The sequence below is a fragment of the Acinonyx jubatus genome, chromosome A2 (genome assembly GCF_027475565.1).
Source record: "Acinonyx jubatus isolate Ajub_Pintada_27869175 chromosome A2, VMU_Ajub_asm_v1.0, whole genome shotgun sequence".
Lineage (NCBI taxonomy): Eukaryota > Metazoa > Chordata > Mammalia > Carnivora > Felidae > Acinonyx > Acinonyx jubatus.
In genome coordinates, this window is record NC_069383.1 from 23,192,947 (window position 1) to 23,219,232 (window position 26,286).

Here is a 26,286-nt window from a genome sequence, read left to right on the forward strand (position 1 = left end):
GTTAAGCGTCTGACTTCAGCTCAGGTCATGATCTCGTGGTTCATGGGTTCGAGCCCCGCACTGGGCTCTGTGCTGACAGCTCAGAGCCTGGCACCTGCTGCGGATTCTGTGTCTCCCTCTCTCTGCTCCTCCCCTGCTAACACACTGTCCTTCTCTCAAAAATAAATAAACATTTTAAAAGATTAAAAAAAAAAAAAAAAAGGGTACTGGGACAGGGGTGCCTGGATGGCTCAGTCAGTTGAATGTCTCTTGATTTTGGCTCAGGTCATGATCTCATGGTTCGTGGTTTCAAGCCCTGCATCAGGCTCTGTGCTGACAGTTCTGAGCTTGGATACTGCTTCACATTCTGTGTCTACCCGTCTTTCTGCCCCTCCCCGTCTTGTGTGCGTGCACGTGCGTGCTCTCTCTCACCCCCCTCAAAAATAAACAAACATCAGAAAAAAATTTTTAAAAACCCAACATAGTAAAAATCTTCATAACTTCTATAATACACTGTTGTAGAGCATTTATAAACTCAGGGTTAAGAATTCCTTAAATAAGACTCCAAAAGGATAAACTGATAAATTTCACAATAATATAAATTAAAACCTTTATGGACAAAAAGAAATAATAAAAACTTAGGGAAAGGAGTGGTCAACAAATTGGGAAAAGATAATAAATGCAATGCATATTATCAAGAAAAGAACAGTATTAAAAATATATCAATAACTCTTACAAATCAATAAGAAAAAAAACGATAACCCAAATGGACAAAGGCATAAATAGGAAATGTGCACAAGAAGAAAAGTGAATAGTCAAAAAAGATCTGAAATGGTGCTCTATCTTGTCTTTCTGCACTGTCTGGAGCCTCTTGCTCAGACACAAGTAAATTCAACCAACAGCGAGATATTATTTCATATTCATCCAACTGGCAAAACCAAAAAACGATTGGCAATACCAAATCTGGTATGGTTTGGAAGCAAAAGGCACTCTAACATATTGCTTGTGGGAATGTAAGTTCATACACGATCTGGAAAGACATTTGGAACATTTAGTAAAGTTGAAAATGTGCCCATCTTTGCCCTCTAATTCTCCTCTTGGGTATACCCTTCAGCATTGTTTTCAAACTGCAGGTTTCTGTTCTTTGGTGGTTCATGAGTAATTTGGGTTTTTTTTTTTTTTTTTTTGTATTTTGTGTTTTTTAAAATAAAATGGAATGAAGTGAAAGATTCTAGAACATATCAGAGAGCATGCCACTTGCAGAGGGGTGTTACTCCATGAGAAACTTACTCAGTTATATGTGCATTCACTTCTCCTAGATCACAATGTAAAATGTATCACTGTGGGAACTGTCCAGAGTTTGAAAACCAATGCCAAAAGAAACTCTCACAATTTGTAGAAGAAAACACAAAATAATTTTCATTTGCAGCTATTGTAATAGCAAAAACTTATACAACCTAAATGTTATAATGATATATGACGTATTTAGATGATGAATGGAATACCAAATAACAGTTAAAATAAAACTGCCACATTATCAATATGAATGAAATCTCAAAAAAAAAAAAACTGAATAAACAATGTTACACAGAGAGAGGATTAGAAATGATATCATTTATATAAAATTTAACGCAATGCAAACCAGGTTCAGTATTATTTATTGATACATAGGTGTACAGCAGAAGTATAAAAGAAATGCATGAGAATGAGAAAGATCAAATTTAGAATAGCGGTTACCTCAGTGGAGGGAGAGAAAAGAATAGGATTAGAAAAGCAGCAACCTGCTTCCCTTCCCTCTCCATTCACCTTACTTCATTATTTCCTCCAGAGTCCTCAGTGCTCTTTATTTTACTTTATTATTTGTACCCTTCTCTCCACCACTGGTCTGTAAGCTACTGTAAGAGCAAGCTCCTGCCTGTCTTGTTTGTAGTGGCTATACATAGTGACAGAGAGTATATAGTAATTCCTCAATAATTGCTGAATGGTTAAATGGTATATCATTTCTACTAGCTAGGCCTCAGTTTCCACATTTGCCACATGAAAGTGTTAGATTAGACTCCTTTCCTAATTTTAACACTATGACAATTCAGCACATACAGTAATGTAGCAAAACTGTCTCAAAAGCATCTTCCTTCCTAGGAAAGAAGTTGACCTGGATTCATTATGTTAGGATGCCCTCTTCTGGGAAGTATAAAAATTTCAAAAATATATTTTGCAAACATTTCATGTGTTCCTGCCACTAAGTTTTATTTTAAAATCACAATTCCAGAAATACACAGTGGATAATAACTGATAGTAATTAGATCGTTTTTCATTACACTTGTCTTCTTCTCTTTAAACATAGCAAATACTAAAACGATGAAATATGTTGGCTATTCCCGATAATTGATTTACTGTTCAGCTTTCCCTAAACATCTTATAAGGTCAATGTTCCTTATACAGTATCAAACCCATCCAGGCATGGCTTACATGGAGTCTTCCACATAGTGTTTAACATACAATGTAAATAGCAAAGAGAATGGTACAAAATATAGCCCAGCTTTAAGTCATTTAGTGGCCCAGAACATCTCAAAACCTTAAATTGGATTAAGATAATACAGGATTTCTAGTGTCCTCAGGCATCTGGCAGAAGCAAAGAAAAATCCTCTCTAGAGGACAATAATATTATTTTAGACCCCAAATTATTTCTAAAAGTAAATTTCCAAACACACCATCCGGCATTCATTTAAATATAACCAATACATAAAGAGAAAAACTAATGTAAACAAGAAATAGCACTAACAACATATAACAGGAAAAGACTCACGGGCACTTCAGAGAGTAGAATTACCAAATATACTATAAAATCATGATGCTTACTTCACTCACAGAGAATAAAAAACTTTTTTTCTACTACAACTAGAAACTATAATAGTACAAATTTGGGGAGAAAAAAACATACTAGAAATTCTAAAACAAGAAAAAAAAACTGTATTACTAAAATTAGCTTTCTCAGTGATCTCAGTGGACAGATTTAAAAGCACCTTAGACACAGTTGAAGAGAAAAATTAATAAACTGGAAAAGAATTTGAAGAAACTCAGTCCACAGACTGAAGCATAAAGAGACAAAATGATAGTAATACAGAATAGAAGGTAAGAGACATAAAGGACTCGATGAGAAAAACTAACATATTTAATTGGAGTCATAGAAGGAAGAGATAGAATGGAGCAAAGGCAAAACTTGAAGCAAAATCTATAGTGACTAAGATTTTCTGGAACTGATGAAAGACATCAATACACAGATTCAAGATGTTCAAAGAATCCTAAACAATTAAATGAGAAGTCCAGAGCCAGATATAGCACAAAAACTGAACACAGGAAAACCAAACCAAACCAAACCAAAACAAAACAAAAGACAGAGAAGATCTTAAGAACAGTGGGAGGTGGGGTCTGTGTGGGAGATAACCTTCAAAGGAGCAGCTGTTAGAATAAAGGAGTTGAATTCCAAAAAGCAAGGATGGAAGTCAGGACAGTGGAAACAGTTTCTTAAATATGAGGGCGGGGGGGTGGGGGGGGGGGAATAAGTACCAACTTAGAATTCTATACCCAGTAAGAACATCCTTCGAGACTGAAGGTTAAATAAGAACATTCTGAGACAAATAAAAACTGAGAGACTTCCATGATGAAGGAAATACTAAATGGTATCTTTAAGTAGAAGAAAAATTCTCAGAAGGCAAGTTGGATATAAAGGAAAAAGTGAACATTGGGGCGCCTGGGTGGCTCAGTTGGTTAAACTTCCAACTTCAGCTCAGGTCACGATCTCATGGTTCATGAGTTCAAGCCCCATGTCAGGCTCTGTGCTGACAGCTCAGAGCCAGACGCCTGCTTCAGATTCTGTGTTTCCCTCTCTCTCTGCCCCTCACCCACTCATAGTCTATCTCTGTCTCTCTCTCAAATAAATAAAACCTTAAAAATTTTTAAAAAACGAACACTAACAATGGATAAAAAAAAAATTATGTCTTGTATGGCTTAAAATATACAAAGAATCAATACACAGAACAACAAGAGCATATAGGTCAGGATCAGGGGAATAAAATCCGAGTGTTCCAAGAAAATTGCATTATCCCTAAGAGGACAAAAGTACCAGTTACAGAAGACTTCGAAATAAGTTAAAGATGTATTATAATTTCTAGGGGTACTCATCATAAAAATATGTATAACTTCCAAACTGACAAGAAAAAAAATTAAAAATTTTCCAGTCCCTCCAAAACATGAAGGAAATATAAACAAAGAATAAGTGGGATGAAGAGAAAGCATACAATAAACATGATAAATTTAAATCGAAATATACCAGTGACTACATTCAATGTAAATGGACTAAATGCTTTAGTTAAAAGTCAAAAGATTGCTGGAATGGATGAAAAAACAAAAACAGTCATATCGTTAATAGTATATGATTCTAAAGCTTCAGTCTCAGTATAATACAAGCACAAGTTGTAAATGCAAGGTTTAAAAAAAAAATCATGAAGGTATGATATGGAGATGTATGTGAGAGTGCCTGCATCCTAGGCCCTTTCAGATATGCACAATACCAGAGGTAAGCGAAAAATAAAGAGCATCTGATCCAAACAACATTACCTGCAGCAGCCAGATGAGCGGTGACCTCATCAGCCGCTGTGGAGTTGAGTATGTCTGAATCATCGTAAGAGGTGTCCTCAGGAGAAGAAGGAGAGTCTTCATCAGCACTCAGCATACTGTGCTCAGTGTAGGTGGCCACATGGACCTGCTGTACTTGTTGGGCAACTGCATGGGCTTCTATGGTAGCCATGTGTTCAGTTTGGGTCACTCCGTGTTCCTCCATGAAGATTTACTGTCAGAAGAAAAGGCAAAGAACAGAATTCAGTGTGTAATATAACACAATGCTTATACTAAGCAATATTTTCCTCAAGAGCAGAGGAAGGCTACAATTTCACTACATACCTCACCACACCAAGTCATAGGAAATGGAAAGCACCATTCAAATATACCTAAAAATGGTAGAATGTTTCCCTGATGTAAAACCATTCTGATGGAAATTCACTGTGCTAATTTTATGCCTCAGGTCACAAAACCGTAAGTACTCTTGATATCACATATAATAGTAAAAAGATACTTTAAAGAACAATAAAAAGATACTTTAAAGATCTTGATGACTCGCATTTGAAATTGTAGACATAAAAACACTTAGTAAGTGGGGCATGTGGGTGGCTCATTTGGTGAAGCATCCAACTGTTGATTTCAGCTCAGGTCATCATCTCATGGTTTGGTTTGTGGGATCAAGCCCTGTGTCGGGCTTGTGCTGATAACATGGCACCTGCTTGGGATTCTTTCTCTCTCCCTCTCTCTCTGCCTCTCCCCCATTTACAGGTGTGCGCACGCACACTCTCGCTCTCCCTCTCAAAATAAATAAACTTAAAAAAAAAAACAGGAAGTAAGTGAATACTTAACATTTTCTTTGTATTTCAGACAAATGGAAGTTAAGCTTTATTTTTCCCAAAAATAAATCACTTAAAATGGTCTTTCTGCTTATAAAACTGTGCTTCTTATAAACCTTGATATGATAAAGTAATTTTTTAAGTTTATTTATTTTGAGAGAGAGAGAGAGAGACAGAGCAGGGGAGGGGCAGAGAGGGAGAGAGAGAATTTCAAGCAGGCTCTGCACTATCAGCACAGGGCCTGACATGAAGCTTTATCTCACGAACTGTGAGATCATGACCTGAGCTAAAATCAAGAGTCCAACACTCAGCCGACTCAGCCACCCAGGTGCCCCATGATGCAGTAATTTATAAAGTAGTAACATAAAGGTTTGTACTTCTATGGCAATTTTAATCTGTCCCCTCTTCCCCCTCAACCTACGGAAGTGTGTTATCCTTAAAAATTTTTTTGAAGCAAACATATGTTCATATACAAAAGTCAATTGCTTTCCTATATACCAATAAACAAATAGAATTTGAATGTAAAACACAATGCCATTTACATTAGCAGGCGAACAAAAAACCAAAAAAACCAATAAACAAAATAATACCAGAATTATTTTGGTATTAACCAGAATACTTAGAATTCTGGTTTATTAACCAATAAACCAGAATACTTAGGTATATATCTAAAAAAATATGGGCACGATCTATTTGAGGAAAACTACAAAACTCTGATGAAGGAAATCAAAGAAGAACTAAATAATAGAAACAGATTCCATGTTCATGGATAGGAAGATTCAATATTGTCAAGATGTCCTAAATCGACCCATGGATTCAATGCAATCCCAAATGGAATCCCAGCAAGTTATTTTATGAATATCAAAACTGACTCTAAAGTTTATGTGGAAAGGTAAAAGACCCAGAATAGCAAACATGACACTGAAGAACAAAGCTGGAAGATTGATACTACTCTGTTTCAGGACTTATTAAAGCTACAGTAATCAAAGCAATGTGGAATTAGTGAAAGAACAAACAAATCAATGGAACAGAATAGAGAGACCAGAAATAGATCCCCATAAATACAGTCAACTGATCTTTGACAAACAAGCAAAGGCAATACAACGGAGCCAAAGAGTCTCCTCAACAAATGGTGCTAGAACAACTGGGCATCACATGTCAAAAGTGACTCTCAACAGACTTTACACCCTTCCAAAAATTAACTCAAAATGGATCATAGACCTAAATTAACATGGAAGACTATAAGACTCCTAGAAAATAACATAGGAGAGAAGTTAAGTGAACTTTGCTATGGTGATGACTTTTTACAGACAACATCAAATGCTTGATCCATGAAAGAAATAATTGAGAAGCTGGACATCATTAAAAATTTCTGCTCTATGAAAAGTACTTTCTATGAAGATAATGAGAACACGAGTCACAGACTAGGAGAAGATATCTGTGAAAGTCATTGGATAAAGGACGATTTTCCAAAATATACAAAGAACTCTTAAAACTAAACCGTAAGAAAATGAACCACCTGATTAAAAAATGGCGAAAGACCTGAACAGACACCTCACCAAAAAGTTATACAGATGGCGGATAAGCATGTGAAAAGATGTCCGATCATGTCATTAGGGAATTGTAAATTAAAACAGTGAGATAATAATATACATCTACTGGAATGGCTAAAATCCAAAACACCAATACTACCAAATGCTGGTTAGGATGTGAAGCAACAGCAATTCTTATTTATTAATGGTGGGAATGCAAAATGGTATAGACACTGTGGGAGATCGTTTGGAAGTTTACAACAAAACTAAATATATTCTTAACACACAATCCAGTAATTGTGGTCTTTGGTATTTACCAAAGAAGTTAAAAACTTATGTCCACAAAAAAAAAAAAAACCTGTTAAGAGATGTTTACAGCATATTCATAATTGTTATACCTGGGAAGTAACTGAAATATCCTTCAGTAGGTGGATATCCATTCAACAGAATGAATAAATCAACTGTGGAACATCCAGATAATGGAATATTATTCAGCATTACAAAGACATGAGCTATTAAGCTATGAAAAGACATGGAGGAACCTTAAATGCATAGCTAAGTGAAAGAAGTCAATGTTAAAAGGCTACATATTGTATGACTACAACTATATGAAAGGTCTGGAAAAGGCAGAACTATGGAGACAGTAAAAGAATCGGTGGTTGCCAGGGATGAGGGGGAAGAAAGAATCAAAAGGTGGAGCACAAATTCCGTAGGGTGGTAAAACTACTGCGTATGATACTATAAATGGTAGAAAATGTGTCATTATGCATTTATCAAACCCATAGAATGAAAACACAAACAGTAAGCCATAATGTGAATTATGGGATGATAATGGTGTGGCAGTGTAGGCTGACCTATTAGAACAAATGCACCACTCTGGTATGGAGGATGTTGGTACTGGGGGAGGCTGTGCCGGTGTGGGGGTGAGGGGGGTCCATGGGGAAACTGTGCTCTCCCCTCTATGTGTCAATTATACCTCAATAAAGGTTAAAAAAGAAAAGAAGTTCTGACACATGCTACCACATAGATGAACTTGAAGACACGCTAAGGGAAATAAGCCAGTCCAAAAGGACAAATCCTGTGTGATGGATTCCACTTATAAGTGGAGGTCTCTGAAGCAGTCAAATTCATAGACAGAGAGCAGAAGGGTGGTTGCAAGGGGTTGAGAGGGGAGGGAAAACAGAGGGGCTGCCTCACAGGACAGAGTTTCAGTTTTGCAAGATGAAAAGAGTTCTGGAGGTTACACAGCAATATAAACGTACTTGACACTACTGAACTGTATACTACGAAATGGTTAAGGTGGTGGGTACATTTTATGTTATGCAGATTTTTCCACAATTAAAAAAAAAAAATCATCCCTGACATCAGTGTAACTACTGTGTGAAGGATAAATGAATGACATCATAGAGCAGAACAATAAAACTAGCCCTTGTTATCTTAAAAAAAAACTTTGCATATTGTTTGATTAAAAAAAAAAAAAAGAATACAGGGGCACCTCAGTGGCTCAGTTGGTGAAGTGTCCAACTCTTGGTTTCAGTTCAGGTCATGATCTCATGGTTTGTGGGATCAAGCCCTGCGTCGGGCTCTGCACTGACAGCACAGAACCTGCTTGGGATTCTCTCTCCCCCTCTCTCTGCCCCCCCACCCCGCTCATACTGTCTCTCTCTCTCTCAAAATAAATAAATAAACTTAAAAAAATATTTAAAAAGAGTACAATACTCTGAAACAAGTCAGTCAAAGACAAATGCTATGATTTCACTCATATGTGGAATTTAAGAAACAAAACAAGCGAACAAAGAAAAAAAGAGACAAACCAAGAAACAGACTCTTAACTATAGAGAACAAACAGATGGTTACCAGAAGGCAGGGGGATGGGGGGAATACATGAAGGGAATTAAGAGTCACTGAGTAATGTATGGAATTGTTAAATCACTACATTGTACACCTGAAACTAATATAACACTGCATGTTAACTATACTGGAATTAAAATTTAAAAATAATTTTAATTAAAAAAATTCTTAAAGGTAAAATTTCTCAGTCAAGAGTATATATGTTTTAAATTTTGATGCTTACTGACAAGCTGAGTGCTTAATCTCTACTTGTATAACCCACCCAGCCACCCACCCCCAATCTGGAATTCAACCAGCATGCAACAGAATAAATAACAGCACTGCATATCTAGAGTTTACCAGTAAAAAAAGAAAGGCAGCCAGACAGCTATAACCCTTATGGCTATAAGTAAGAAGAACATACTTATCTATTCAAGCAAAATTCTTCTATCATTTTTATTCTACTCTATTGTAAAACTCTCCTTTTCCTTCTTTGAAGACTTCTGAGATCCTTGGTTTCTCTGAGTGATTGCTTTGTTTCTTTCTTTTCCCTAGAGGCCTACCCCTACCCTTACCCCTCCAGAGAGCTTTCTTAAGCCCCATCTTGTTATGTCTTCGTTCTTCAGGTCAACTGGTTCCATGTAGATGATGACCAGATCTTCACCTTTCAGAGAGGCTCTTGATTTCTGTTTAATATTCTTGTGTTGTGTCCAAAAAAAAATTTTTTTGCTCTAACTTTTTATTACCTGTCACTCTCACACCACTATACATATAACAACTCATCCTTCTAACTCTGATTCCTAACTTTGGGACTATTCCATTATCTCAAGGAGTATTCTCTATTTCAAAATAAAATTCACTTTAATTACAAAATAAAACAACCACATGATGACTCAAATCTACAAAGGTCAGGAATCACTGATTATCATTTGACCCCCCCTCTTTCCACACGTTCTTTCTGCTTGAGGTCATCTCCCCAGCCCTGTATCTCTGTGTGGCATAATGCTTTCATGATTGTTTCTTCAAATGGAGCTTTGGAAGACACCTGGTAAAATAGCATGTATTTAATAAGAGAAAAAATTTTTTTTAAAAAAAGGTAAAACGGTAACATTTGGGAAATGTGGGTAATGAGAGATCTTTATACTATTTTTGCAACTTTTCTAAAAATCTAAAATTATGTTGAAATAATTTTTTTCTTTTCTTCCTCTTCTCCTCCTCCTCCTCCCCCTACTTTTCCTTCTTCTTCTTCTTTTCTTCTTCTTTAAAGAAAGCTATCTAGTAAGGTTTCTTTCATATCCTAAGTTTGGTGCGTTTCAGAATATTCAAGGGACTATATATCCTATCTCCCAGGTTTGCACATATCCAAAATGCAATTTGGACACACTATTTAAGTTGCACAATTAAACACAACATACGAGAGGAAAACACCATGAAAATACTGTTTTTCCATCCATTTCACTGTTCTAGAGTGAGAGACAAACTACATAGGTCATTTTTAATTCTGGGTTCTTCAAAATTGTTTTTAAATGATTTGGGATTAGATGGCAATCTAACTGCCTTTCAAAGGGATTTGTCCACCATGCACGTGGTGTAATGGATTTTCATTTTTTCCTGCAGAATGCGGTCCGCGGCATAAATCAATACGGCAGTCTATTTCACAGGCCTGTCACTTGTGCCCAGTGCCTCATCACTTTCCACCTCTCTCCCCATCCCACCCTGCAGCCTCTCTAACCATTTCTTTCAGCACTCTGTAAAAAGCAAAGGCAAAGGTATTTCAGACTTCTCTGAACCAGAGAAGGATACTTGTAAATGCTGCTTTCGATGTTTTCATAAAATAACACATAAAATAGGGTGTTTAAAGCCAGATATGACTGGCGCGCGCGCGCGCGCACACACACACACACACACACACACACACACACACACTGCTGGAGGTTATCATTTCTAGTAAACCATTTTAGCTTTCATCCATGCGGAGTCAGATTCTGCAGACAGCAAAACTGATAGGAAATGCTAATAAATGAAAACAGATAGTAAGAATGTTTAAAAACAGCACAGACTATTATCAGATTGTCCAGGACGCTTGGGATAAGTTACTTAACCCATAAGCCTCAATTTCAACATTTGTTTTTAAGTGAAAAGAAAACGATAGTACCTGTCCTCAAAGCATATGAGGTTAAATGATATCATCCAGATAAAGTGAAAAACACAATGCTCAGGCACATAAATGCTCAGTATTAATTATGATGATGACATCAGAATTCCTCATACCCTTTATGGTCATACCCTTCTTGACTCAATACCTGACTAGTCTTGCAAGGACTGGGCCTCAATTTCTTTATCTTTACATGAGACATCCAGCTCTGAGAATATGGTTTTCTTGTGTGCAAGATTTTGAGTCGGGCATCTAAAAAGCCCTTCCTTATTATACTAACTCTGGCAACTGAGATACTGTCCTCCTAGACATAAGGAAACAGTAGAGAACCACAACTCCAGCCTAATTGCATGACAGTGCACCAAATGGAGAGCTAGTAGATGAACCTACAGTGACTCCTCCAAACAGATGTGAGAAGCAAGGTGAAAGCAACTTGTCACTCCAGATACCGCATCCAAATGAAGGTACATGTGGGGCCAGTGATGTTCAGCAGATTAGTCAACACTCCATTCAAGAAAGTCATTCCCCAAAACAATAACATTGCATTTAATAAGTTTACTAAAACCTTTCTTTCTTAGCTGGATCATCATGGGGTTGGGAAGGAGTGGTCTGGTACAGAGGAGTTCCTGCTCTTGCCATTCTGGGCCAGGAAGGGCGAGACTGAAAGGTAATGAAAAAGGCCCAGAAAAACGGATTTGCCTGTCTCCAAGCACCCTGGTAGTTGAAGTCAATAACGCCTAGGAAGCTACCGGAATTTGGATGACACGTCCAACAGAGTTCAATTTAATCTAATCCACACACAATGGGTAAGATTAAGTGTAGAATATTTAAAAAAATCAAAGTATAAAGAGCAGGCCAGGAAATCCAATCGAGGTATAACTTAACGTAAAGGAAACCACTCGGCTAATCAATAGCATTATCATATCAAAAGAAAAACTGCCAAGAACTGCCGAAGGGAAAATCTCAGAGCCAGGCTGCGTCCACAGTCCAAACCAGGCAGAGTAAAACCAAGAGGTTCAACCTATATTCTCGGACATGTCCAGAATCTAAACTCCATAACTAGGATAGATATTTCGCTCGACAGAAGAGCCTTTCTCAAGAAAGCCTAAAGTTAACAGTAGAATTTGATTCTTGGGGGAATGTAAAGTAATGGATCAAAATCTCAACACAGCAGGAAAAAAAAAAAACTGCACAAGAAAGTCAAGGTGAAAAGAGCAGCACGGGTAAAATGTAGCTTAATTCTGAGTAATAAGTGGAGCTTAAGACAAGAAGAATCCATTTGATCTTCCTAGGAATATTCTCTTCCAAATAGCCCACCGGTGATAACCGGACTTGAAAAAAATATCCTCCCACACCACTGTGCTCTCCAAAGAGGGAGAAAAAATGAAGCCACAGTCATGTAGGCAGTTGACTGTTTTCCATTTTCAGACTCCAACTATAGGTAAAAATGCAGAAAATTAAATATAGTACAAAATAGAATGTAAGGGTTATGAACCATGACCCACGTAAAAGCACAGATAAAACAGAGAAATGAGGAAGAACGGGTGGGGGAGTGGAGGAATGGCTAGGAACACTGACATCCCATCTTCATGCAGTGAGGGAGTCAGGAGATGCTATTAAGAGCTAATGGAAGGGGCACCTCAGTGGCTCAGTTGGACTCTTGATTTCAACTCAGGTCATGATCCCAGGGTCGTGGGATCAAGCCCCCCATCGGGATCTGTGCTGAGTGTGGAGTCTGCTTAAGATTCTCTCTTTCTTTCTCTCCCTCTCTCTCTCTCTGTGCCTCCCCCCTATTCACACTCTCTATCAAAAAAAAAAAGGGGGGGGGCGCCTGGGTGGCTCAGTCGGTTGAGCGTCCGACTTCAGCTCAGGTCATGATCTCACAGTTCATGGGTTCGAACCCCACATCAGGCTCTGTGCTGACTGCTTGCTCAGAGCCTGGAGCCTGCTTCCGATTCTGTCTCCTTCTCTCTCTGTCCCTCCCTCGCTCACGCTTTGTCTCACTCTAGCTCTCAAAAAAAAAAAAAAAGGTAAAAAAAAAAATTTTTTTTTAATAAAAAAAAAAAAAGAGCGAATGGAAGAACTCAGTATGACGATATAACCAGCAAAACTAGAGGGGAGCACAGGGAACAGTGAGGTAATCCTTATACAGAAGGAAATCAAAAATGCCCACATCTGATAAACCAAGAAATGGTACTGACATATTATTTACAGTTACAGAGTGCTTATTGTTTGACAATATCATAAACAAAATTTAACTATTTTATATATTTTATAGAGATATAAAAATGGTCAATCATCTCTGAAAAGTAGGACTTTTCAGGGGGTAGGGAAGAGTGTGGCAAAGGCCATTGATTTTTATTATAAATCCTTCTACTTGATTTTTTATCATGAGTGTATACTTTGGCTTCTACCAAAATAAACTTTTAAAACAAATAACTAGAAGATAGCCTTCCAAACTGAGCCTTTTGAAATTTAAGTGACATACTATAGCAAATTGTCACTAGAAAAATCAAATTCTTATCTTATGCTAAGAATCAAGAGAACAGCACAGATCAAGTTTAGAAATCATCTTGCCTTGCATAAGAGTAACTTCTTAATTTGGAGCATCTGAAAGTAACAACATTTTGTATGACTGCAATCACATAGTATTTTTCATTCTGATATGTTGACAAAATTTGTAGATATTCGTTAATATTAATAACAGCCCAAGAATCCAGTTAATAATAGTGCTGTTACATAATATGTGAGAAAAAAAGCTCACTACACGACATCATAATGACTTACAGATGAGTATTCGCAGTATTGTCAAAATAATACTGTAAGCTCACTGAAGGCAGCACTTGGGTCCATCAAGTCTCTATGAATAGCAGCTGTCATCATTTGCTCTTTAATAAATGTTTGGGTATATAATTGGTTGCATATTTTAATTACTAAAGCAAAACCCAGGCATTACAGTTTCTGTAGTTTCCCCATAAGGCTGTGATGGCTATTCATCTCTTGTCTTTCAGTCCCAAGCCCTTCTATTGTGCTGAAGTGCTGTCTACCCAGCTTTGGGCTGGGTCAGCAGCCAACCTTTACCAGACTTGCCTGCCAGTTTCCTGTTAGGTTTTACCAAGGGGAAGCAAAAGTGTGGACTAGGAGGAGGGAGGGACAGGGGATTTCCTTGTAGTTCTCATTCCTATCCATGTTGTTCCAGCAAAGAGGGCAGCTCTATCTCCCAGCTCCAGCTGCCCCTTCTCCCCTGGTGGGTGAGCACCAGCTGCCTGGCATCCCACTCGGAGATCCGGCTACCAGCTGTGTGGGGGCCCCTCTGAACTCCGAGAGTCTTCTGTTCCTCCAGCCCTAGGGGTGGTGGCTGCCAGCCGTAGTTCTTAGTGTCTGGATTACCTTGATGTCCACTTTTTGCCTCTTCAGTCTTCCAGCACCTGGGTAGCCCATTCCCAGAATTAAATGCCCTGAAATACCTCCTATGGTTTACTAGGCCTGGATTGATACAAAGGGAAGAAAATATGTACCCTCATCAGGAATAACTCAGAGGGTGCTGGTAAGCAGCAAAACTTTATACTGACTTGTATAAGTCAATGCAACAAAATGTATTGATATTTTATATTGTCAATAAAGTAGATTCTAAGGACATTTTCTGGTAAGATTTCCACTAGGGTTTGTTTCCACACACTGATGGAAGGTGAACTCAAATCCTGAGTCTGATGAATCATTAAAACAAGGCTAAGTTAGAGAGTATAATATGAGTCATGAAGAGAGAAATGTAACACTTAGAAGTTAAGAGGGTAACAGACAGAAAGGGAGGTGGGAGATATAAATATAACCCTGTATGTGTTTGAGTGTATCTTACTTACTCTTTTTTTTTTTTTAATTTTTAATAAGCTCTACACCCAACATGGGGCTTAAACTCAGGACCCTGAGATCAAGAGTTGCATGCTCTACCGTCTGAGCCAGCCGGATGCACCTATAAAAAGTCTAACATTCCAGACACCTCAAAATCAACATCACAGAAATACAATAGATGTATTTTTATGGAAATATTAGTGACAAACTATTATTCACAAAAATATTTGTCACATTATTCAATTAACAGACTAGTTTAGGTGTCTGGACCAATCAAAGAAGATGTGGCAGTGATGGCAGTTTTGACCTTCATCTACCGCTCTAAGCTCCTGGCAGACGGCACAGATCCTGCACATCTATTGAAAATCAACAGTGGGTACTATCTATAATTTCCAGTGTGGCTTGCAGCAATTTAGAGTTGTTATTTTTTCTTAGAATAGAATCGGACACAAAGTGTACAAGGGTGTGCAAAATCTCCTCTCCATTCCCCCTCATACCTGCTTAAAGGCTTAACCCCACTTCTATAGCGAGGTGGTTAAGAGTACAGAGTGTGAAGCTCAAGTATTATTGGATTCATGTCTTTGCCCTGCCATTCACTAGCACCTTAGACAAGTTCCACTTGACTTCTATGCCTTGGTTTCATCAGCTTTCTCAAATGGGGAGACTAATGGAACCTACTTAATAGAATTACTGAGGACCAAATAAGTTAATAGGCACAAGGGCTTAAAACGGGACATGGTATGTAACAAGTCCTATGTAAGTGTTACCTATTATTATTATCATTATTAATTCCACATAGAAATATAAGCAAAGCATAGAAATGCCAAAAGGAAAGTTACATGATTTATTGTTATATTGGGGGAAAAAATGCTTATAGATCACAAACCAAAAGGTTTTGGCCAGGGGCACCTGGCTGGCTGTCAGTGGAACATGTGACTCTTGATCTCGGGGATGTGGGTTGGAGTCCCACACTGGGTGTGGAGATTACTTAAAAATAAAATCTTAGGAAAAAAAAAAAAGTTTGGGGCTTATAAGGACCTCTACCCAGAAGTAGTTCTTGACCTTTTTTGGATTATGAACCCTTCTGAGGATATGTGAAAGCTACAGACGTCCTCCCTATAAAAATGCATATATACACAGAATTTTCCAAAATATTTCAACATTCTTGGACTCAAATCACAGATTATTTCATGATCATGCATTTACACCAAAGCTGAAACACTAGAGGGTGCCACAACCAAAGAAAAATGTAAAGAAAGCACAGAGAATTTCAGATTGCTTAAAATTCTTCAACTGAAGCAAACATCCTTCCACAGAAAAGAAGAATGGGGTGAATCTACTTCACCCAATGCTTTAAAATACATGAACTCTTCTACAGGATCTAGATGAGCACCATCCAACAGAAATTTCTGCTACGGAAATGTTCTGAATTTGCACTGTCCAAAACAGAAGCCGCTAACCACGTGTGGCTATTGACCACGTGAAAATGTGACAACTATGACTAAGGCATTAAAATTAAAATTGTATTTAGTTTTAATTGATTTTTAACTTCAAAACCACATGTGGCTGTGGCTACCACACTGAAGAGTGCAGCTCTACATTCTATTTTTAAGTTTTGAAATGACTTGCTTCTAATCACAGGCATTATACAGCATTGTTAAAGAACTTTAAGGGGGCATCCATGAACATCCAGATAGAGGACTCACAAAAAGTCAGAGGACCAAAGGAACACAGCTCTCGGCTGCCTTCACTCCAGATTCTTTCTTTATACTGCAATTTAATCTGCTAAAAATAAAGCTAATGCTGACCCGCCTGTCAGAGAACAGTAGTCTATCCACATTGTAAAACATCTCACAGCTCACAACCCTGTGTCAATCACGGTGCCCTGAATGAAAAAGGTACCTAACTGAATGCTGATGACAATGATAAGAAGGATTAGAAAATGCATGTGCAACTATTCGGATGCTTATTAACAGCCACGAATATCAATAAAAAGCAGGTGAGTTGCTGAAGCTATCCCCGGATTAGAAACACGGTGGATAGGGAGTTGAGTATGCCCAGGCATTTGCTAACGGTCAGAAAGCAGCTGGCCCTTTTTTGCAGAAAAATCATTTGTCCACAGCTGCTCCCCAAATCACCAAAAATCAAATTAGCGGTTGTCATGTGAGAGCAAGAATCAGAGACTGCCTCAATTTCCATTAAGGAGAAACAACTTAAATTGCCAGAAGTCCCATCCCTCCATCTCAGACAAGCACAAAGGACACTTTTATTTCAGATCCTGCTTTCTGTGAAATATAGCATTGTTGCCTGGCTGCCTCTGTGCTGGGCCTCAGTCCTGCTGGATCTGCCTTTACACAGCCGACATTCAGTTAAAGCGGTCTCTTAGATTCTGGCGGACCGTTCAACGCATCATTTTTCTCTTGAGGTAACTACGCTAACGCTGGTCTCTGGAGAAAATCATGAAGGAAGAAATGTCAGTACTACAGATGTAGGGACCTGCAAGTCAGTCATTCTCGCACTCGTTTTACAAATATTCACTGAACTCTTATCACGTACTCCTAGATTATTTTAGCAACAGCAGTCCAAGAAAAACTATGGCTGGCAGCTCTTAACTTTTTATTTTTAGTTAAAAAAATGTATTGTTATAGAAGCAACTGTTTGGGCAATTGAGAAACACAGGTGAGAGAAACAAAAAAGAAACAGGAATCACTACAACCTGAGATGGCCACGTTACCAAGTTACCAATTTGGCCTATGCTTCTAGCATCCCTCTTCCCCCTGCGGCGGCGAAGCTTCTTATATGGTTGCTTTTGTTTTCTTCCTTTTAAAAACAAAAGTGTGGCTACAGTGCATATCCTATTTTACTTAAGATTTTATTTTTAAGTAATCTCTACACTCAACGTGGGGTTTGAACTCACGACCCTGAGATTGAGGGTGGCACACTCCACCGACTGAGCCAGCCAGGCGTCCCAAGTGCACATACCGTTTCATAAATATTTTAAAATTTAATACATAATAAAATTGTTCATGTTATTAACATTTTCAGACCATTTTTTAACATTTACAGAGCATTCCCCTGTAAAACTGTACACTAGTTATTTTACTAATTCCCTAAAGTCAATGATTTAGGTTGTTTCCAAGTTTTCACTATTATAAACAGCACTGTGATGACAATTCTGATATTCAATAAATATCTGTTCAATAAATAAGTAGACAAGTGATTTGCTGAGCTAAGTCTTCGCATATACCTGATTATGTCCTTAGTTTCTAGAGGACATGAAACTGTTTCACCACACAGTTATAATTCTGGACTTGCTATCATAGCAGGCATGGAAAGTTAATGCAGTAAAAACAGCAACCGAGACATAAAAGTAAGCACGTACCTGGCAGTGGATGGAGGACAGAATGAAAATACTAACCTTGACAATGAAAAATGGAGGTATGGCTCCCAGAAGGTAGAATATAGAAAGAGGGAAGTGAGTGGAGGAGTACTCACACCATTTTACAAAATGACAAGTTGAGACCATATTGAAAGTTGACGGATCAAAAAATAAAAACTTATCTCTTAAAAGTTTAAAGATAACTAATCAGAGTCTAAAAATAATATAAATATCAACTAATGGGAGATGGAGAAAGAGGCAGTAAAATTGAGTTAATTCTTATTTTTCATATCAAAAAATCTACAAGATATTGTCTAAAGTTGATGACTAAGGAACAGAAGTTTATACATATTAATAAGCCTTATGAAAGTGACTCCAGGAGAAGCTATAAATAGAAATAGTGGGGGCACCTGGGTGCCTCAGCCGGTTGGGCGTCCCACTTGGGCTCAGGTCATGATCTCATGGTTCATGAGTTCAAGCCCCACATCGGGCTGTCAGTACAGAGCCCACTTCAGATCCTCTGTCCCCTTTTCTCTCTGCCCATCCCTCGCTCATGCGCTCTCTCAAAAATAAATAAATGTTAAAAAAAAGTTTTGTAAACAGAAATAGTGAAATGTTTTTTTAAAATATTTATTTTTGAGAGAGAGAGACAGCATGCACGAGTGGGGTAAGGTGGGGGGGGGGTGGAAACAGATGATATGAAGTGGGCTGTGTGCTGACAGAAGAGAGCCTGATGCAGGGCTCAAACTCACAAATGGTGAGATCATGACCTGAGCTGAAGTCAGTCACTTAACTGACTGAGTCACCCAAGTGCCCCAGTGAAATAGTTTTTAAACATGGTCTTTAGATGGTAAGGCTGGGGATGGGAAGAAAAGAGATGCGGCAGGAGACATGTTTTTTCATCATAAGCTTCTCCCTCCTATTCGATTTTTTAACATCGAAAAGCTTATGATGAAAAAAACATGTCTCCTGCCTCATCTCTTTTCTTACCATCCAGATGAAGGTTGGTTAAAGAAGCTGTAACCACTGGGGTGCCTGGGTGGCTCAGTTGGCTGAGTGTCCGACTCTGGATTTTGGCTCTGGTCATGATCTAATGGTTTGTGGGTTCAAGCCTCATATCGGGCTCCATGCTGGCAGTGCAGAAGCTGCTTGGGATTCTCTCTCCCCCCCCCCGACTCTCCCCCCTTTTTGCCCCCCACACGCTCATGCTCTCTCAAAATAAATAAATAAACTTTAAAAAAATCTGTAACTATTCACTTTGACTCCCATTGACTATATCCTTCTATCCTTTTTTATTTATTTATTTTTTTTGAGAGAGCGTGCAAGTGGGAGAGGGGCAGAGAGAAAGGGAGAGAAAGAGAATCTTAAGCAGGCTCCAAGATCAGCCTAGAGCCCAATGCGGGTTTCGATCCCACAACCCTGGAATCACGACCTGAGCCCAAATAAAGAGTCAGACGCTTAACTGACAGCCACCCGGGAACCCTCATATCCCTCTACCTTGATAGCTAGTCACACTCAACTGCCCACAGAGCTTTCCTTTAACCAGAGGCAAACTTAAAAATACTTAAGACCTTGAAGACCATCTAGTCTGATTTTTCTCATTTTACAGATTTAGTTGAGACCCAGAAAAGTTAAATGAATTACTCAAAGTCACATCTCTAGTTGGTGGCAAAACCAAAATTCAAACCCACATCTCTTGCCTTCCAATCAAGTGCTCCTTTCGTTCCATCAGAGACCTACCCTTTGTCCTGGAGTACAATCTATTATTGGCTTGGGCTCCTTAACTGCTAATCCCACACTACTATGTCTATATCTTCAAGCCAAAATGTGGCTTTTACTCAGGGTGCAGTGAATTTGTATCATAATAAATTTGTATTGTAAATATGCATGTTGGGAGCGCTTGGGTGGCTCAGTCAGTTAAGCATGGGACTTCAGCTCAGGTCATGATCTCTTGGTTCGTGAGTTTGAGCCCCACACCAGGCTCTCTGCTGTCAGCACAGAGCCCCCTTCGGATGCTCTGTCCCGTTCTCTCTGCCCTTCCCCCACTCATTCTCTCTCTTTCTTTCTCTCTCTGAAAAATATATACACTTTAAAAAATTACAAATATGCATGCATATACTTTTTCAAAACTGCACCTGCAGTCACCCACTACAATGCCTCCTGATGCCCCCACCAGCCCTGCCTGAAAGGATACAGCTACTTTGAGGACTGGCCCCTAAAGCCAAGAGGCCTGACAGCACGCTTCCCAGCCGCAGGAGTAAATGCACCGTTTCCAAAGCTCCGTCTTTTGAAGCAATGTCTGCTGTGAGCACCAGGGTGGACAACTGATTTCATGTTTTTCTTCACCCAGATTAAATGATTTAGCTAACTACCCACTCTCACTTTTGGCAGATGGAAAGAGAACAAAACTGATTACAAATTTTGAGGAAAATGGAGAATTGTGCACATTATTTTTATGTTTGTGATGATTGTATCATTTTATAAAAATTGTTTTAAAATCAAATTTTAAATGGTATGAAAGTCCCTATTATTTATATAGATTATGGAAACATGGAAATAAAAAACATGTAAAAATGGAGACCAGACCAATCATTGGAAAGCAAGTATGTGCAGAGCAGTCAAGAGCTAATAACCAAAACCCCAGTATCTGCTGTATTTTCCATAAATTGTACACAATTTTCGGATGGTGTATGCATTGTCTTACTAATTTAAAATAAGTAATACTGGATGGTTAAAGAATGGTTTGGGTGAACTGAGGCTAGGAGACAGTCAAGCCAGTCAGGTAAACTAATTCAATGGTCCGTGAGGAAGCACTCACAGGCACCTGAGCTAAGACAATGAATGGGGAGGCAAAGCATGTCTTAACTATTTAGGTGGTGAAAATGGAAAGGACCTAGTCAACAACTGGATGTGAAGAGTGAGAGCAAAGTAAGTCCAGTGTGATGCCCACATTTCTGGCAGGTTTAGTGAGTGGCTCATTAACCGAGGCAAGGAGAACAGAATTGCAGAGGAAGACAGTTCATGACACTATTCACATGAGCTCTCTGAACAGACACCCACAGCTGGAGCTGTGATACAGGTCTAAGTTCGGGATTCATCAACAACGAGATGGCAAAGAAAGCAGACAGCATGAATAAAACTGACCAGGAAATGCATGTAATAGTTGTAAATATGTAAAGCTGGACAAAAAAAGAAGCAAGGAAACTTGGGGAATAATCAAAAGGTATATACAGGAGGAAAAAACAGTAACCTACAAAGAAGAATGAGAGGGTTAGAAGAAAAAATGAGAATCAGAAGACAGTAGTGTCAGGGTAGCCAAATGAAGGGAGAAGTCAACAATACAGTGAAAGAAGAATTGAGATAACGACTTGCCAAGATTCCATACATTTCATTCATTCAACACATACATGATTATTACCTACTATGTTAAGCACTGATGCAGACAGAGGAGACAGCAATGACCAAAACAAATCCCTGCCTTCTTGGATTTTGCATCCTACCAGAGGGAGATAAACAATCAACAAAAACTATGCACATACATACACACACACACACACATACATACATAAGTAAGTTAACACAAAACTCTCTCTCTCTATATATATATACACAACATATATAAATACATATATAACATATAAACAACAAAAACTATGTTTATGTATATATACATAAGTTAATATATATATAAATTATATATATAATATGTACACAACAAAAACTATATATATATATACATACATACATACGTATAAATATACATAAATAAGTTAAAGTAACCACCGGAGAGATTCGAGAATGTGCTCTATAAATTACTATGTAAGTATTCTTTCTTCATTCTCTTTTCTTTCTTTCCCTAAAAGCTGCCCTAGTGTAAACAGAAAGACACCAGAACCTGGAGTCAGAAATGCTTGGTTTTGATTTCTAGTCACATAACCTTGGGGGGAAAAAATCGTAAAATTTCCACAAGCTTCTGTTTTATCATCTGCAAAACTGAGAATGATAATGCCCACCTCATAGGGCAGTAATAGCTAACATTTATTGAGTCCTTATAACTATATGCTGGATGCTTTCCTAAGACTTTTACATATATAATCTCATGTAATCCTCAACTCTATGAGGTATTGTTCATTATTATCCTCAATGACGTAAGATACAAGAAGGTCAAGTTAATTGTTCTAGAGCAAACAGGGAGCAGCAGAAACAAAATTCAAATCTGGACAATATGCACACAGCTTTACAGTGTACAAAACGTGCTCACATCTCATTTTGTTTAAGTATTAGAAAAAATGAAATTGCTTTCTATAGATCCAAAACAGTCAAATCAATTTCATATGGTTCAACCTTAACTATTATGCTACAGACACCTTAAAAATTGAAATATGAATTTTTTTTTAACTGTAAAGCACTATGGAAGGTATTATTTTAGGCAACAACAAATAGAACCACACTAAGAATTATTAATACAGGGTGCCTGGGTGGCTCAGTCAGTTAAGTGTCTGACTCTTGGTTTCAGCTCAGGTCATGATCTCACAGTCACTGAGTTCGAGCCCTGTGTCGGGCTCTGTGCTGACAGTGCAGAGCTTGCTTGGGATTCTCTCTCTCTCCCTCTCTATCTCTCTCAAAAATAAATAAATAAACCTTAAAAAAGCAAAAAGAACTATTAATACAACTGTGACACTGAAAGTAGTATGAAAGGGATCAGACTATATATACAGAAATCCACTCAAACTGCACATCAATAATCAAGAGTCAATAAAAAGTCCATTATATATATGCCCATTATAAATAACCCACGTTTCTATTTGCAGTCTTGGTATCTTGAGCATTAATATTCTGAAAGGTATGGAGAGAATCTCAAGCAGACATTATTTTCCCCCATGGCACTGATCACCATCTGATGTAATATTTTCTCAGCCCATTAGAAAGTAAGCTCACGAGGGCAAAGAGTTTTCTGTTTTACTCAGTGCTGTTCAGAAACTATTCAAAGCTCACAGTAATCACTCAAATTCATTTGCTGAAAAAATTGAGAAATTTGAATTTCCTAAATTACTTGGACAAGAATACATGAAATACATTTTAAGACACAGATAAATAGTACTGAGATTTTGTGATGTAAACAATAACAAATAAAACCATCTTTCCGAATGGCATACGATAGTAAGTAACAGTTTCTACCCTTAAACATTTCAAAAAGTGTCAAGACATCCAAATTTTGAATACTACCCATTCAGAAATAAAAATCCCCACATTTACTTTGTGAGTAATCCATCCATTAAAATAAACTGTATCTTGAATTACTTACAAAATTAAATTTAGGATTGCATATAATCAAAGTTACAAACAGTAGTAAGAAGGAAAAAATCATCTTAGAATCCTAGATTAGAAAAGGAAGTTAGAGAAAAGTAAAAAAGCACATATGTTTCAGGACTGAAATAAATGAAATTTAGAAAGTGGTTGAATATATAATTTAAACGACTTCACTTAAAACTAGGAATAACATTTCCATTTTAGAATTTGTTTAACCTGTCCAAGATATCCCTAAGCTGATGGGAGGAGGGGGAATGCTACCCTAAGTTTCTAAAGGAACAAAAGCTCTGTAAATAACACTTATACTATATTCTCTATTCAAAACAAACAAAACAATTTTTTCCATGACTATCAAATGTTGCATCCATTTAGAATAAGTCTTTGAAGAATTATAGAGCACTGTACGAAGAATAATCATCCTGTAAGAATAAAATTTTTTTCACTACATTTCCCAATGTGATCTTTGATAAAATTCTAAAAAACAGAAGGGGAAAAGGGACCATCAAATGTAATTTACCATATACATTTATGAGCAGCCACTTGGCCTTGGCCACAATAGACATCCTGCAGCTGGCTGTCAAACCACTAAAAGCTGCTTGTCACCCACCTTCCTAATCTCTTAGAACTAAGCTCACTAAGGTCAAAACAAGTCAACTGCCTTTCTCACCAGCAGTAATATACTGGAATAAAAGTGTCAAGTACAATTCTGACTGCCAAGACTTTGTTCTTAAGAACAGACTTGCAACTATTAAAGGCGACATTAAATTAGAGCTATTGCCTAAAAGAAAAGGACTATCTACATGTGTAGCTTAATTGGGATAATATTTCTGAGGTCTTGATCGGTAACCAGACCAGAGGAAAGAGAACCAACTGGGGGAAAAAAAAAAAAGCAACAAATATCACAACCCCAAAAAAGAGTAAATAAAGAGTAGACTACTTAAAAAAAATTACTATGCCAGTAGCAATATGTAAGTACAACTAGGGTTATACTTTAGAACTGATTCCATGTGTTATACAACAAGGAATATTCACTCCAACCTAGTATAGGAGGAATACTACCGAAGTATTAATAAAGTGTGAGGCAGACGAATTTGTCCTGACATAGAAAATGTCCACAATATATGTGTGAAATTAAAAAAAAAAATAGATGATAAAAATCCACTAGAATGAGTGTGGTCTCACTAAAAAAAAAAGTATAGATATGGTTATGAGCAAACAAATTAATCTACAAAGATATACTGAAACTATTAAGAATGTTTCTGTGCAGAATGGAATTATGAAGACTATTTCTTTTATATAATTTTTCCCTTTAAAATAATAAGTATGTAATTACTTTTATAATGGGGGTGGGGGTGGAGATTTCTAGGTCTAGGAAAGAAAAGACAAACACGGTAATAAGTCTCTCTCTCCCCTTTACCAAAGGAAAAATCTGAGGATGGCCTCCAAGCTCATGAAGTCACAAAGACACAATCTAGACTGTCAAAGCTGCATGAGGTTCTGTGGGAATTCTTTAAGCAGAATCCTACGTGGAACCTGAAAACACAGGATAACGGTAGAACTTCTCCTATTGAAGGAGCTGGGAAACAGACAGCTATACACACTCATCCTCCTCATCTCCTGCAAGGCCTTCTGAGGCTCCTTAGGACTCCACAGAGCACAAGTGGAAACTCCCTGATTAATGCAAGTCTTCCATTGTGCAGTTGGGAAGCTGCCCCCAAGGATTAGTTTCCTGTTAAGGCCTCTGCCTTACAGACTGGCCCCAGGGTCATTTTATCTGCTAGTCATGACAGACATAGTCCCTGAGCCGTTATCTTTTTAAATACATACAGAATAGTTTACAGAAAGTGGAAAAGATAGACCCATTGGCTCCAAAATACCAAAAGAACACTGCAAAATAAAAATGTATAAATGTCCAAAAAGGAAAAAGAAGCATAAAGGTTCTTGCTATTCAACATGATTCAAGACACAACTTAGTGGCTTTGCAACTGTGTTTTTCTACTGTCTGAGGGTCATGTTTAGCCATACATATCCATCAAAGTAATGGAAACTGGAATCTGCCACTGAGATAAAGAAGTGGAAACAAGGCAGCAACAGGACAGTTTGAGACTAAAATGTCAGAAAAGGTACGTTGGTCAAGTAGGAAGGTCAAGTAGCAAGTCTAGTGATGCAAGAGATAGTGAAGTCCACCCTTGAAGGGTAAAATCGAATTCCATAGACTCTCAACAGCCTAAAAATAATAAACAAGGGGCTCCTGGGTGGCTCATTTGGTTAAGCGTCCGACTTCGGCTCAGGTCATGATCTCACGGTTGGTAGGTTCGAGTCCCACGTGGGGCACTGTGCTGAGCTCAGAGCCTGGAGCCTGCTTCAGATTCTGTCTCCATCTCTCTGCCTCTCTCCTGCTCGTGCACTCTCTCTCTCTCAAATATAAAATAAAAAACAAAAAAAAATAGATACCTTAAAAAGAAATAATAATAAAATCTCATTGGAGGTATTTTAAGAGGGATAAACATACCGTTCTGAACTTTGGTCTAAAAAAAATCATTGCAGGAAAACATAGGATGATAAAGACTTGTATCATTATCATACACAAAAAAAGTTCTGGGGTGCTGGGGCACCTGGGTGGTTGTGGTTAAGTGTCCAACTCAATCTTGGCTCAGGCATGATTTCACAGTTTGTGAGATTGAGCCCTGTGTTGGGCTCTGCACAGACAGCATGGAGCCTGCTTGGGGCTCTCTCTCTCTCAAAACAAACAAACAAACTTACTTAAAAAAAGATTCAAGGGTTTGGTTCACACTAAAC

General features: G+C 38.0%; 1 protein-coding gene across 6 annotated transcripts in view; it reads right to left on the bottom strand.

Annotated features, from left to right (window-relative positions):
- The window catches only part of NRF1 (nuclear respiratory factor 1), a 143,698-nt gene that overhangs the window by 90,283 nt on the left and 27,129 nt on the right, over positions 1-26,286 (bottom strand). For all 6 annotated transcript variants that reach the window (XM_027075459.2, XM_027075458.2, XM_027075461.2 and 3 more), the window contains exon 2: positions 4,597-4,828. In XM_027075459.2, coding sequence (XP_026931260.1) covers positions 4,597-4,819 — 223 coding nt within the window. In that variant the 5' untranslated portion in view covers positions 4,820-4,828. The remainder of the gene's footprint in view (positions 1-4,596; positions 4,829-26,286) is intronic.